Source organism: Xiphophorus hellerii, chromosome 24 (genome assembly GCF_003331165.1).
Source record: "Xiphophorus hellerii strain 12219 chromosome 24, Xiphophorus_hellerii-4.1, whole genome shotgun sequence".
NCBI lineage: Eukaryota > Metazoa > Chordata > Actinopteri > Cyprinodontiformes > Poeciliidae > Xiphophorus > Xiphophorus hellerii.
Genome location: NC_045695.1, coordinates 11,809,562 through 11,825,132, shown reverse-complemented (window position 1 = coordinate 11,825,132; position 15,571 = coordinate 11,809,562). Strand labels below are relative to the sequence as shown.

Genomic DNA, 15,571 nt, shown 5'->3' with positions numbered 1-15,571 from the left:
AACTTTCACTGCTTCACCATGAAAAATGCTGCTGGACCCAAACGCTCTGTTTTGGTCTTCAGCTCTTTAAGAGTTTAGCAACAATTTCTTCTAACATCCAAACCTTTGTTCCTCTGAGCCACACGGTCTAGTCCAAGTCCGAGCTGTGAGCAGTTCCTCCTCCTCTCCATCATCTCCAGTAGTTTCCTTCATCAGCTCAGTCAGCCTCTTCATCAGCTGCTTCAGCTCCTTTGAGGCTCTGATGCTGCAGCTCCATCAGATGCTGCAGAGAAAACTGAACTTTCCTTCACAGATGATAGAAGATCTTCAACATCTGACTGCAGCTGAAGGTCTGAGGACATGAAGCCTGGACCAGAACCAGAACCTGGACTTTAACCAGGAACTGCACAGATTCTCTGTGGGGTCAAACTCAGTAAATTGAAGATCAGATGTTGATCAGATGATGACATCACTGTTATCATATTTTAGTCTGTTTATGATCCAGATTGATTTCATTAGAACTGAATTTATTTCTTCTCTAATCACAGACTTGGTGGCTGTTTGATCCAAAAGGCTGATTGTGAAGTTTTGGCCTCGGCTCTGAAGTCCAACCCAGATCTGACTGAACTGGAAATAAATGAGATCTTCATAAATGTAGGTGGAGACTCTGATCTGAAGCGTCTGGTTGAGATCCTGGAGAGTTCAGTCAGTAAAGTGAAGAATCTGAGGTTTGTTTTCTTTATTTATATAATAAAATCATTCATTTATACTTTAAACATTAGTTTAATTAATGCTTTTATTCTAATATATTTTATTTTAAAACAACCTGTTTAAATGTCAGAATAAAATCTCTAAAACTTTTTACCTTATATATTATTTTTTTCTTATATCAGACTTTGAGATTATTGAACTTTGTTTTTCAGTTTTTCTCTTTAAAATGTTTTTTACTGATGAACAAAATGAGTAAAATAATTCAAATGATGTAAATTAATGATGGAGATGTTTCAGTTTGGTTTGGTAAAGATTCAGATTGTTTTATTTCTCATTTCTGATTCTCATCTTTACATCCAGAATGAAATGTTGTTCCTCCAGAGTCGAGCCACAAACACTGACAAGTTCAAATCATCATTAATGACCAAATCTAAGAAATGACTGATTGTAGAAAAGCAAATCTAGATGAAATGAATGAAAGTGAGGTTTGCAGCAGCAGCAGGTTCCTCAGCTTTGTCCTGAAGCTGTGGTTCTGTTGGGCCGGGTCAGAGAGGAACCGTCCTCTTCAGTCTGACAGCTGTCAGTCGGTTGGAGCCTCGTCTCTGTGATGATGCTTCATCAGGTCACGTCTCCTTAGGAAATAATGGCCTCCATTGGCTTTCAGCAGCTTTAATAAGAACCCAAGGCCATTAATGAAGAAACTGAGTGGTTCTGATCCAGTTACCAAGTCGGGTCTCCAGCTGATGATCAGGAACCAGCAGAAATAGCTCAACTCATCCAGGCTGATAGAAAACTTTGAGTTTCTTTATTGATCAAATGTTCTGGTTCTGCTGGTTTGGACTCTTTAAACCAGTTTGACTGGATCAGATGTTAGAATCAGTTCATCATGTTTCTTTTACATTCAGGGAAATTAATTTTCTACATTTTTATTATTTATTTGTTCATGTTTCAGTTTTAACCTGCATCCTGTTGGCTTCAGCTCACATCTTTTATTCTTTATTCAGATTGTGGAACTGCAGTTTGTCAGAGACCAGATGGACTTCTCTGTTCTCAGCTCTGAAGTCCAAACCGACCCACCTGACAAAACTGGAGCTGATCGGAACCAACCTGGAAGATTCTGGAGTGAAGGAGCTCTGTGGTTTTCTACAGACTGAAGGCTGCAGACTGGAGATATTGAAGTATTTTAATTATATAATTATCAATATTTCTGTGAATAATTATATATAATTGATCATAAATCAAATTAATTTCTTCTGTTCTAATAAATATTTTCTGAGTTTGTTCCTGGACTTGGATCCAGAGTTTAATTTAGTCCCTCTGTGTAACTGAGTTGGACCTGCTGACCTGAGGTCAGAACAGGACAGCATTCGGACCCCCAGTGTGTAGAAATCCCCCTCATGTGAAGCAGGTCAAAGGTCATTCAACCCAGTCTAGAAAAGTGAATTCCAGCTCCTGGAATCTGACAGGAACTAATCAATAATCAATGATTGATGCTTCAACATTTTGATCAGAACCTGGAATGATTTTACTGACTAAAATCCTCCAACACAACATGACCCAGTACCAGGTTCTGGTTCTGGTTCTGGTTCTGAAGTCAGCAGGTCTTTATTGAAGCAGCAGCTTGTTGGCATTAATATTGATGAGAATCTTTAACTGGTTCTGTTGGACTGGTTAACCTGCATCCTGTTGGCTTCAGCTCACATCTTTTATTCTTTATTCAGATTGAGGGAATGCTGTTGGTCAGAGACCAGCTGGACTGCTCTGTTCTCAGCTCTGAAGTCCAAACCGACCCACCTGACAAAACTGGACCTGATCGGAACCAACCTGGAAGGTTCTGGAGTGAAGGAGCTCTGTGGTTTTCTACAGACTGAAGGCTGCAGACTGGAGATATTGGAGTATGTAATTATATAATTATTGATAATTCTGTGAATAATTAGATATAATTGATCATAAATCAAATTAATTTCTTCTGTTCTAATAAATATTTTCTGAGTTTGTTCCTGGACTTGGATCCAGAGTTTAATTTAGTCCCTCTGTGTAACTGAGTTGGACCTGCTGATCTGAGGTCAGAACAGGACAGCATTCGGACCCCCAGTGTATAGAAATCCCCCTCATGTGAAGCAGGTCAAAGGTCATTCAACCCAGTCTAGAAAAGTGAATTCCTGGAATCTGACAGGAACTAATCAATAATCAATGATTGATGCTTCAACACTTTGATCAGAACCTGGAATGATTTTACTGACTAAAATCCTCCAACACAACATGACCCAGTACCAGGTTCTGGTTCTGGTTCTGAAGTCAGCAGGTCTTTATTGAAGCAGCAGCTTGTTGGCATTAATATTGATGAGAATCTTTAACTGGTTCTGTTGGACTGGTTAACCTGCATCCTGTTGGCTTCAGCTCACATCTTTTATTCTTTATTCAGATTGAGGAAATGCAGTTTGTCAAAGATCAGCTGTGATTATTTGGCCTCAACTCTGAAGTCCAACCCGACCCGTCTGACAAAACTGGACCTGGGAGAAAACAAACTGAAGGATTCAGATGTTCAGCAGCTGAAGAATCTTGTAAAGACTTTAATGTAAGTAAATGTTTGTAGTGAGTCCAGCTGCTGTCAGCATATTGAACTAAACCCAGTTAGCATCAAAGCAAAGATCCAGTGTTCCCAGTAAAGCTGCAGCTTCTCAGTGGGAGGAGAATGGTTCAGGCTTCCTGATTGGACACAGAGACAGCAATCAGCCAATCAGAGGAGCAGCAGCTTGCTGTGTTCCTGCGTTTGTGTTGGTGTGAAGATGAGTGTTGTTGCTGTGTCCATGTCTCCAGGAAGTCCAGCTGGACTCCAGCGTCCAGCCGTCCAACATGTCTAGAGACAGTGGTCCTCATCCATCAAACTGTGGCAGCAGCAGATCTGATCTCAGATCTGTTTGTTCTCTCAGTTCAACAGGAACAACTGATCGGGTTCATCTTGGTCACAGCTCTGAGATCAGTCTGACTGCAGCCTGGAAACCATCTAGTGGATGTGCTGCGTCACTGACTGCTGCTGGAGAGAGGCTGGAAACACTCACTGATCTGCTCTCTCCTTCCTTCTTCTCTCTGCAGGTTCTGATCTCTGTGAAGTAGAAAATGGTCTCAGTGTCCTGCTGATCCTCAGAGGTTGAAGCTGCAGCAGTTTGAGTCTAAAGAGACTCTGACTGGATCATGATGATGACCTCTGACCTCCAAGGTTTTCCTCCCGTTTATTTTCTCGTGTCTGTCATTTAGTGTCTGATATTGTTTGTCTCTTTGGATCAATAAAGATCCAATTCAAACTGGGCTCCATTTGAGGCTTCATGGAGTTTTGATCTGAACTGGATTCAACTGGAAAGTTGATCTTTTTTCTCTCTGATTCATTTTCATCCTGGAACCAGAAATGGTCTGAGAATGGAAACATGGGAATCATTTTCAGTTCAGCTTTGAAGCCATGAAAGACACTTCAAACCTCTTTTCTCTGCTGCTTCTTCCTTCTGCTGACATGAAAATGTTCCTCAAAGCTCCACAGATAAAAAGATGCTTTACTGGAAACTGCAGAGAAACTTCAGCTTCCATCAGAGAAACCAGTTTAACCAGTTTAGAACTGGATGTCCTAGAGAAACTCTGATCTTAGAGCAGTTATCAGGAACATGTGGAACCTGAATGTTAGGTAAATTATATATATTATTATCAAATATTTGTTGTTTCATGTGCCTTTATAATGTTCTTGTCTTATATGCCTTTATTTGTTTCATCTTAGCATAAAGAATGTCTCTGTGTTGTTGAATTACTTTGATTCCTTTCTCAGAAGGCCTCTGAGGAAGAGCAGAGAACCGTTTTCAACAGGTTATCGTTCAGCAGAAACATCTGCATCCTTGACCTGTTAGATAGCTGTAAAACTGTCGCCATGAAGACGTACAACTGGCTCTGTGTTATCCTGTGTCTGGAACAGAATATTCTAGTGTGTAGATACCATGTGTTTTGTTAGTGACTAGCATTTACGTTGCAATCATGTGATTGAAGTGTTTTCCCCGCCCCTTTGAGACGCTCTCTGTAACAGCAATAAAAAGGGAGAACGGACACATATGTTTTCAGAACGGAAGAGATGTGTGACTGAAAACATCTCTGGCTGTTCTCCTCGCGAGTACAAAAGAATCTAACTCTCTTGTCTTTCTTGTGTTTGTTAAATCTGTCTCAATAGGTGTTTAAACCTGACATTTACTTGGTCCTTCGATTGCCGGTCGCCATTATACCAGAAGGATTCCTGCAGGTCTGGTCGACCCCAGTACAGACCGTGCGCACGGCAAGTTTCCTAGTGGAAACTTATCAGATCCTGTTCAAGGGCTGGAGCTCGACCTGCCTGCTGGGATCTGATGGTTGACGGTGCTCCAGGGAAAGACAACGGGGGTGAGTGATTCTTGTTTAAAAGTGGCGAGTGACTGAGGGTCAATTCTAGACTCTAACAGGTAAAAATATTGCACGAAATCCGTGGAGGACGGCAGAGTCCTCGCGCAAAATTCCGTGGTTAGGTGGACAGAGCCTGGTGCCTTCCTGTTCAGGGAGATGGGGCCCGACGAATACCCGGTACAAAAAGGACGACGGAGTCCTGCGAGAACAGGCGCTTAAATTCCGCAACAAAAATAAAAAATAAAAAAAAGTGTGTGACTGTGCGAGTGATCGGAGGTATAAATACCACTTGGTATTTTACCTCATATAAAACAGTAGGACTGTAACCAGCAAACCTCTTGAGGATGCAGAGGTAAGAACCCCCACTCGAAAGAGTTGAATCGTGGGTTACCTCAACAGGTTATTTCAATTGCTGGCCTACTGAACAGAACCCCAGTTTTTAGGACTCCCTAGGCGTCGACAAACTGGGCCAAATTTCATTAAAATTTTATTTATTTTTTTTAGATTGGGGAAAGGAATGAGTAAAAATAAGCCAACAGACAGTTTAAAATCAAATGACTGGAAATATGTCGAAAAACAGGATCCGTGTAAAATAAAACATTTAGATAAATGGATAACAAACTATAACTTTGACAGCCGTCTAAATTAGAAAAAAAAAAAAAAAAAAACTAACTTTACTGCAGTATAACATAATAATAATAATTAAAAAAAAGGTCAAATCCAAAGAAAATGCGCAAAGAAGGGTATGACGATGTAGATTTTTGGTTGTGAATAGACTGACAATTTATGACTGACCACGACTAGACTAAATGATTCATGCTTTGTTTGTTGCGTTATTGTTTATTTGTGATTACATAGTATGAATATGTGTGATTAGAACAGAAAAGAAAATGTAAAAATCAAAATAGCAAACAAACTGTATATAGGAACTGAGTAACTAATCAAATTATTAACCATTTGATATTTGAAAATATAGTGAATTTGAAATGCAAAGTTCAGTGAGATTTGATACTTTGAGCCATCCTAGTAAATGTAACTAGTTACTCTGAATTGATTAAAAATTAATAAAAGTAATGTGTTTTCTAGAATGGAGTTTAGAAATCTTTAATCTGAGATTATTTGATTGATAATTAAATTAATAAAATTGAGGGAAATGAATGAATTTGAGAACTTGATTTAATTTGGAATGGTTCATTTTCATTGAGAAAGTAAAGAAGAACCAACTATGGCCATTTGGCAGGAGTTAAAATAGAAGTAAAATGTCCTCCCCTCTGGTTTGGACAGATGAAGCAGAAGAGGCCCGTTGTAGAAAAAAGCAGGCCCTCGTATGAAGTACAGCACTGGCTCTACCAAACTATAAAAAAACAAAAACAACATTTTGTTCAGATGGTGAATTGTAAAGGTCATTTCATGACCTCTGTACTGGTTCAACAACATGGTGATAAAATGAGACCAGTAGCATATTTCTCTTCTAAACTTGATAGTGTGGCGTGTGCCTTGCCTCGCTGTGTGAGAGCCGTCATTCTATGGCAGTAGAAGTTAGTGCTCCTATAGTTTCTGTCCCATCCATTAACATTAAAAGTACCACATGACGTCTCAGCACTACTATTGCAGACAAATATGACATTCTTATCACCTGCCAGGCATCTCTCATGTATGTCCACTCTCTTACCTCAACCCCCATCTAACTATTGAAAGATGCACTGTTTTAAATCCTGCAACAGTGTTACCTCTCCCCCAGGCTCATCCAGTATATTGTCAGCAAAATTTTTTTTAATTTTAGCAGTTTATCCATACAGGTATCTGTTTGTAAAATCAGATCTTATTTTAACCAGTTCCTGGAATCATGTTTGTAGATCTTGAATAAGTCCTGTTTTCCACCCTCAGGCTTCAACTTGAAGTGTTTCTGTTATATATTGTTTAGTTTTTGGTTTGGTTTTTTTCCATTCTGTCTCATCCTGATGTAATGATTATTGTTTAAGGTATTTTAGGCTGCACCTACCAGCTATTGCAGATGTTCCCACATATGTATATAAACACCTGGTTCAGCTCAGCTAAAGCTTGTTGTAGGATGGGAGAAGGAGTTTTTATGAATGTTTACAAATGACTACTAGAAATGTTTTTTTTTTAGGTTTTCTTGTGTTTTTAGACAGTTTCCTAACTTATCTCAGAAACAATCAAGTAAACGAACAGTCAAAACTTTTGTATGCTCTTTTCTAAGCTAAAACTAAAGTTTAAAGTGCTTTCCTCTGCCTTTTGAGTTGTGATCATGTACTTAGTCCATTCTGTGCATTTATCTGTAGTTTTGTTGCATATTGATTTTGTTTTTCTCATTTCTTGATGTTTCGCAGATATGAAGGGCTACAAACTCATTACAAGAATTTTTAAGGGTTATTTATGAGGCATATGTAGCGATAAGTGAAGTCCTGCCGTGGAATGAAGGCACAACAACCTCACAATATGTAACGTAGTGTGAGAAACACTGACCATCACTATTTACTTGGTACATTTTATTGCATTATAAGGAACCTAATTATGTGTGTATTCATGAAATGGCCATTTTCAGACTTGTTATGTTGTCAGAGGGGTTGGGTTGTTTAAAAATTTAATCACAGAAAATACTCGACGAGTTTTTTTTTGTTGATACTGATTTGTTGTTCTCCTTAAGTTTCTGACCTTTTGGTTCAAGAAAACATGCTAAAGGCTAATTGACAGAATTAATCATTTAAAATCCATCAGAGAATTGATTAATTGGGTCACAATAAAGATACATCTCAGTAAATGAGAATGTCTTAAATTTTTTATAGAGACAAATTGTTTAATAATTGTTGCTGAGTGATGGCAAAGGAAAACTCAAAATGTACTTTCTCAGATACTAATTTTGTGTTTGCAATAGACAAGACCAATAAAAAACAAAGGAATTTATACTACTGGCCAACCAAAGATGCCCAGGTACTGTCCAGTTTATGCACTCGATCTTGATTGGCTATTTGGTCTCCCAGACATACTTTCATCATCCTCTTGACAATAAATCTGGAAAGTTTACTTACTAAACATACTGAGATAAAATGGTTCTTTAAACAAGGTTTTGGTACTTTAGACAGTGTGGCCAAATTCTATTGGAACATTAAATCAAACAGTTTTTCCTTCCACTCACCTTTCTGTAATATGCTTGCATACAGCTCTCAATGAAGAGCCAGATTATTTTTGCTGTGGTACATTTCTATTCAAAATCCTTTTTCTTTGGTCTTAATATTTTAATTTCCCGAGAAGCTAAAATTTGGGTCATTAGTAGCTGTAAAGAATCATCAAAATTGCCAGAAATAAACACTTTTACTGTTTTAAATCTTAGGAGTTTCACTTTTCCGTTAAATTTCTTAAATAACATTTTGATAGTTTAGGTTTGATGCACTTTTATGCTACCATGTTCATAATCTTAGCAAAAAAGATGCATCTGACTACACACTTGATTTATATCTCTTTAGACCAAAAAATGTTGTGTGTTCTCCATTTTATATGGCTTTAAATTAAAAAGGTATTAGGGGTCTAACTGCTCTGTGACTGATCTTATCAAGGTTATAGTTACCATTTGATTATGGCATGTTTGTTAAATTCACCATGTTAACATGAGTACATACATAAATTAAATGTTCATCCTTTTCAGGATGAAGGTTAGTCAGGCTTTTGTGCACCGATGAATAAAGACAGTGACAGAAAATGTATTTTTGTCATCATTTTCTGTATTTAAAAGCTGTTGATTGTGTTTTAGTACAGAGAGTAGAATGTAAATGTGCAAGTTGTAATTTGTAAATAATTTGAAGGGATCTGGATGAATAAACTTTATGTTCAGGTCTTAATCGAGTTACTCGTTACATCCTAAAACAAGTGGGTTTTTAGTCGAGATTTAAAGGAAGTCAGTGTTTCAGCTGTTTTACAGTTTCTTCTGGAAGTTTGTTCCAAATTTGTGGTGAATAGATGCTGAAAGCTGCTTCATCCTCGTTTGGTTCTGGTTCTGGGGATGCAGAGCAGACCAGAACCAGAAGACCTGAGAGGTCTGGAAGTTTGATGCAACAACAGCAGATCTTTAATTGTATTGTGGTGCTAAGCCGTTCAGTGATTTATAAACTAACAACAGTATTTTAAAGTCTATTCTTTGAGCTACAGGGAGCCAGTGGAGGAACTTTAAAACTGGTGTTATGTGCTCTATCTTCCTGGTTTTAGGATCTTTTTTCTTTGGCTTTTGGCACAATCTGAGAGGTTTCACTTTGTTTTATTGTGTCTGTATGTATTTTATATTTCAATCCTTTCTATTTTATAATGGCATTGTATTTTATGATTGTGTATAGCACTTTGGTCCTGTCGGTGTATAAAGTGCTTCATAAATAAAGTTGGTATGGTATATTCTTAAATATGGAAGCCACACCTCCTCCTTTTTTATGTTTTCTATTCTCACTTAAGAAATTGTAGTTAGGAGGCGCTGATTCAATTAGTACGATCGGTTCGTTATTGTCATTCAACCATGTTTTCTGTCAGAAACATAACATTGATATTATGCTCAGTGATGAAAATCATGAATTAATAGAGCTTTAGCACAGAGAGATCTGGTATTTAAAAGAGTTTAAATGTTTAAGTTTAAGTGAGTTGGAGGCCAAAAGTTCTTCAGTCTGAGGTTTGAATTAGGTCCGCTGTATTTTATATTTCTGTTTTTTTGTCAATGTTTTTGTAGCGATCTGGACAGGTAATGTCCTGTTCTCCACGGCAACCATTCAGCTGTCCCAAAAACGTCTGGGTGGACGTAGCCCCGCCTCCGAGATGCAGCTCCTCCCACACTCAGCTCCTTCAGACTAGCCAGCAGCAGTTAGCAAACATTTGGTGGATCTGCTGAGCTGCTTCTCAGTTCAACGTTGGTAAAAACTGTTAAAGGGTTAATAGAGGAACCATGTTGTGATGACTTCCTGAAGGCGGAGTTTGAGAAAGAGCGGGAGTTTTTAAAGAGACAGAGACCCAATTTCAAGGTGTTAAATGACTAAGTCCAATTATGTAAGTTACATTTGATATATTTTGCATTTTTTTATAACTGATGCTAACATTATTTGCCTGTAAAAGACATAATTCTGCTCCTTTCAAGGTGAATCAACCAAAAACTGAGGAAATGAGAAAAAAGTAATAATGTTCCTCAGTGACCTAAAACAGAGAAAGTTTAATCTGATTCATTTCAACCTGAGAAAATAATATTTATCTCTTTTTTAGTGTAAATATGTTTTCAACCTCCTGAAGTGTTTAGTTGCATAATTCAAAGCAACCTGCCGTAACTCTGCGTTTCTCTCTGCTTCGATGTGTTTCTAGATGTTCTTTGACTCAAGCAGTTCTTTGTATTACAAATGCATCAAAGTTCATCTTGCAACTTAATTATAAGCTCTAGATAATAGTTTCTCTTCAGATTTTCAGCCGGTGTGAATATATACTGATGGTTTCAGCCGATCGTGACTTATCTCATCTCAAGCAGCCATTAAACTCCAATTATTACTAAAAGAAGCACATAATCTGGTTGCTGCTGCTGCTAAACTGCAGAAGCTGCAGATGGTGAAAGGTGAAGCTGAGGTGAAGGCTGCTCTGTTTCTCTCTGTCGTCCCAGAGACACCATCGTTTCTCCTCTTCCTCCTCTTCCTCAGACATCGCTGCAACCGAAGGGGAAACGCAGCAGGAGGCCAGAGGAACATCAACAGTACGAGGGATTAAAGCGTCTTTGTGTCCTTTTTGCCAGCAGATGGCATCGAGGAACTCGTTCAGGAAGTTTTAGTCACTCTCGGTTTTCCAGGAAGTTTTTTTGCACAATTTTCCTCCGAGATAATTAGCAGGAAACAGCTGTCTCGATTTGGTGAGTCACAGTTTTTCACTCCAAATTCTGGGTTGTTTTTTATTCGGAGGGAGAGCTGCAAATATTTATCCACAGGAAATACCTGATAAATATGCTGAATGTAAAATTAGAGGAGAAAATCAGAGCGAAGCTGCAGCTTCTCTTCTCTGAATGGAGCTACAGCGACATCTGCTGGGTCTTAAAGGAATATTGGGAATTGCAGTATTTTGCACCAATGTTAAGTTATTTTTTTTCACATTTCTTCTATCGAATGTTGGTTCCTGGGTGTTTAATGAGACAATAAAGTTTTTAATAATGTTCTTTGTGTTTTTTCTATGTAGCTGTTTGTGTACAAATATAGTAACAGCACCTTTATTTTAGTCCTCCGTTATGTTTAGGTTTCTGTATTCAGATCAACAAAGAAATAAAGTATAAAATTAAAAACTTTCATCTTTATTTAGTAAAGACGGAAGCATCCTGTTCAGTTGATCTAGATTTTAAAGCTTCTAATTACGGCAGAAATTTATTTTGCGTTATTCAAACTGAAGATGTTTAAATAAAATACATGGAAACATTTTAATTAATCAATACAGTTTTTTTCCTTGAAAGCTTCTTTAAACTAGAACTGTACTGTTATTATATTTTCCGGTGTTTTATTTTGAAAGACGTCACAGGAAGTGTGTTTATAATTTTTACAGCTTAATCGTAGGTTCTCACTTCTATCTCACTGATTCCCAGTGAGATAAATGAAGGCAGATTCTTCTCCTGGGTTCATGTCAATGTTTTCTCTGTCAGTGTGAACTAGAAGCAGCTCCACAGAGATGAAAACAGCCGCAGAGACTCTGAGCGGAGCTAACGATGCTAACGATGCTAACAGGCTCCAGCAGCAGCTTCAGAGGAGCTGTGGCTCCTAAACTGGAGCTTCAGCTCCAACAGAGCTGAATCAAAGCTCTACAACTCTGGTTTAGACGATAAGATGCTGAGCTTCCGGTCTGAAGGTAGGAAAATATTTATGAAAAGTTAAATTATCCTGGAAACAGTCAGAATGATGTTGATGTTTTAGCTGCAGAGCCGCGAACTGAACTATTATTATCAGAGCAGGGCGGGTTTTGCCCTCTAGTGGACCCAGATGGTAACTACAGCTACTTGATAAAGTTAGAGCGTTTACAAACCACATTCACTTCCTGTGAGTACTTTCACATTAAGAGCGATAGAAACGAGTTAAATTTTCTCAATTAGTTTTCATATTAAATAATAAATTTTACTTTTCTTGTTTCCTTCCTGAAACTTTTATTCAAAAGCAGGAAATTAAACTGCTGAGGTTTTGCACCACCACTGTATAATATTGTTATTTCTGTAGACAGTCTTTAAAAACACATAAACGTATTTAAATGACATTAACAGCAGCAGCATAATGTTGTATGTGTAATACATTTATTTACAGATTAATTCAGTTCTACAAAAGACTGCAATTAACTAAGTAATATTAAGTACTAATAATTTAAACTTTATTAACTTTTTATATTTAATTTTTCTCTATTAGCCCCTTTCATCCTGCTTGATGCTCCTATCGCAGGTGATTGAATTTTATTTCAAACACATTTTTATTATTTATATTTTTTCAGGCCTTGAGTCTCAAAATTTCCCACAGTGAATCGTTTTTGGAGGATTTTTATAGAATAAGTTTTATTTTCCATGTACTAACCCTGCAGTGACTCTTATTTAACATTAATGTAAGCTGATTTGATTTGGCCTGATAAAAGTGAAAATGAGATCAAATAAACTGTAATTAATATGAAGAGGAATATCTGTAGTTGCGATAGTTCACCACCAGAGGGCAGTGAGCGCTCATAATCCTCCATCAAACGCCTGTTAAACTGCAGTTTGTTCTGCTGGTTTTCTGCTGAATCCATGAAAAAAGCTGCTCAGCTTCAGATCTGCTTCACTAACAGCAAAACAGAAATACTGAAGCTTTTCCATCTTCACTCTAGTTTTTTCACTCTGTTAAATCTAACTGAACTATTAATGTTTATTCAGATGAATCAAACTTTGGCTCTAGAGGAAAACACAAGTTACGTAACTTCCTGTGGAAATAGAAACTGAAACCAACTTTGGTCTCCTTCAGATCAGCCTCCATTTTGAGCTGCAGGATGGAAATAACTTGCTGACTTGTTACTAGAGGTAAGTGTTGCCGCTCCGGGTCCCTCCGTGTCTCTCGGCTCTCTGGAGCCTTTCTAACCGATGAACCCACCGAGGCTTCCCGGGGCCTCAGTCACCTCGGCCTGGGTCGCTCGGCTCTCATAGGGCCTGGTCCCCGCAGCAGCGCTCTGTTTACTTTATTGAAGGCCTGATCTAGAAAGGAATTAGATCAAATGAAAAACTTTATTGTGAGACGTTGCTGCTTATAAAGTGATGCTAAGTGAGGTTACATTATGCGACTATAAGGAACAAAAAGAGAAATATTGAACACACTATAAACACACAGCTCAGTTACTGCGCAGTTAACCTGGTGAATGATCAGCTATGATCTACCATGACAGCAGCATCTAAAGCTGATCTGTTTGTGTGGAGCAATAATGAACTTTTCAGATTTAATCTAAATAAACTGAGAACTTAATGTAACTTTTACAGTCCATCAGTTCTTGCTGCAGCGACTCTCTCTGGTGTTTTAACCTAAAAAGCAGAACTAAAACATTGTAAACTAGTTTCTCTGCTTGTTGAAATCAGCAGGAAGTGAATCACATCACTCCGTCCCTCATCAGTCTGGGGTTCAGCAGAAACTGATGTTTCTCTTGTCTGTGGATCAGAACCGGCTTTAAGCCGTCCACAGATTTCCTCTCTTCCTCCTCACTGAGTTTGATCTTTTTCCAGGTTTTCCTCTTGTTGCTCCTTTCAGCAGGAAGAAACTCTTTGTCTCTCAAAGCTCTGCTGGAAAAATGCATCCAGATCCAGACTGACTCTTACCTGAAAGGTTGCTGTGTTTAGCAATCAGTATCTGCAAAATCGGAATCGATCAGCCAGAAAACTGCAGTCGGTTCAACCCTAAAAATAACAAAACTTTTAAATGGAGCAATATAATAAAATAAATAATTTCACAAACACAAACGTTTTAGATCAGTTGTAACAAACTAGTTTCTAACTAAAAGAGTTGCATTAATGTGTCTCTTTATTTTGAAGTTCAATCAGATCAATAGACTAAATATGTTTCAGGCCTCGCTGAGTGTTTGGGGGCTTCATCCCCCTATTGAAGCAGCTGTTTACCCATGATTCCTTGCAGTGGGTCCAGCTGGTACCTCAGCTGGATGCTGTGGTCCCTGAAAGCTGCTTTGTGTCTCTTGAGCTGAGAGGAAATCCTGCTGAGCTGCACACAGAGGCTGACATGTTGCTGAGATCCCAGCTGGACCCGGTTCTGTCTGGAGGAGAGCTGTGGACCCGACCTGAGCTGCTGCTCCCTCAGAACCTTCTGCTCACTGACTCCCTCCATACAGAGCTACAATAGAGTCATGATGCGTTCAAGTCCACTGGGAGCTAAATAAGTTCACTAGTTCATAGGAAATGTTCACTCATTCATTCAAATGATTCACTCTGATCCTCTGAACACATGATGGGAACCAGCTTTCTGCTTCACAGGACAGTTACTGGAACCGGATCACTGGACTGACTGGTTCTGGTTTCTCTCTCCAAAAGGCCAGAAGATGGAAAGATCAGGACAGAGCAGAACCTCAGGACCCATCAGTCCATCTATGAGGAGTGACCGGTCCAAAGATTCCTCCAACTTCAGTAATGAACCTGAACCATCAGACAGAAAGTAAGAAACCATTTTCTAACTGATTCATGTGAATCTATAGAGATAAAATAAATATTAACTGGTTGATCTTCAGTGTTTTAATAAACAGTAACTTAATTTTCTGAGATATTAATTTAAAGTTAGTCATGAAGGATGTTGGTCAGTAAATCAGAGTTTGAATGAAAGTCTGAATGAATCAATGATGAAAATGTTGCATGAAAACAAAAACAACCAACAATGTGAGGAGCAACGACTCAGATTGTCTCTAAACCCAGTGAAGCACTGGAGCTTCCAGACTGGGAACACTGGTCAGTCATGATACCAGAATATACAATGAAGACTTCAAACCAGAGATCATCAATGATCTCAGGTTCTGTTCTGACCCAGTTCTGGTCTCTAGTTTGTGGTGGACCTTCATGAACATGTTCAGCTCCAGCCTGTTGATAGTGAAATATTTCACTGATGAAGAAATGTCTTTACAGGAGCTGTGAGTGTGAAGAAAGACCCAGAACAGGAGCTGAACGGCCGACAGCCAATCAGAGCAGCTGTTCTCCAGGTGAGACTGAACTCCTCCAATCAGAGCCTCCTGTCGTCTCTGTTGGACCAGATCCACGTCTTTAGTTGAGATTTGGAAATTTAAGGTTTAAAAGTCTTTTAGTGATCAATTATTTCAGCTGGTGTAACTGGAACTTATGTGCTGGTGATGATAAAGAAAGGAGAAAAAAAGTGATGAAAATGTTTGTTAATCAGTCAATATTTTCATCACAATATTCACCAATAATATTGAGAGTTAACAGCTCCTTGATGACCTTCTATCAGATCGC

At 38.4% G+C, this 15,571-nt stretch overlaps 1 protein-coding gene across 1 annotated transcript in view; it reads left to right on the top strand.

Annotated features, from left to right (window-relative positions):
• The window catches only part of LOC116716305 (uncharacterized), a 110,794-nt gene that overhangs the window by 48,618 nt on the left and 46,605 nt on the right, over positions 1-15,571 (top strand). The window contains exons 3-5 of the mRNA XM_032557225.1: positions 528-707; positions 1,695-1,868; positions 3,116-3,147. Of these exons, the coding sequence (XP_032413116.1) occupies positions 528-707; positions 1,695-1,868; positions 3,116-3,147 (386 nt within the window). The remainder of the gene's footprint in view (positions 1-527; positions 708-1,694; positions 1,869-3,115; positions 3,148-15,571) is intronic.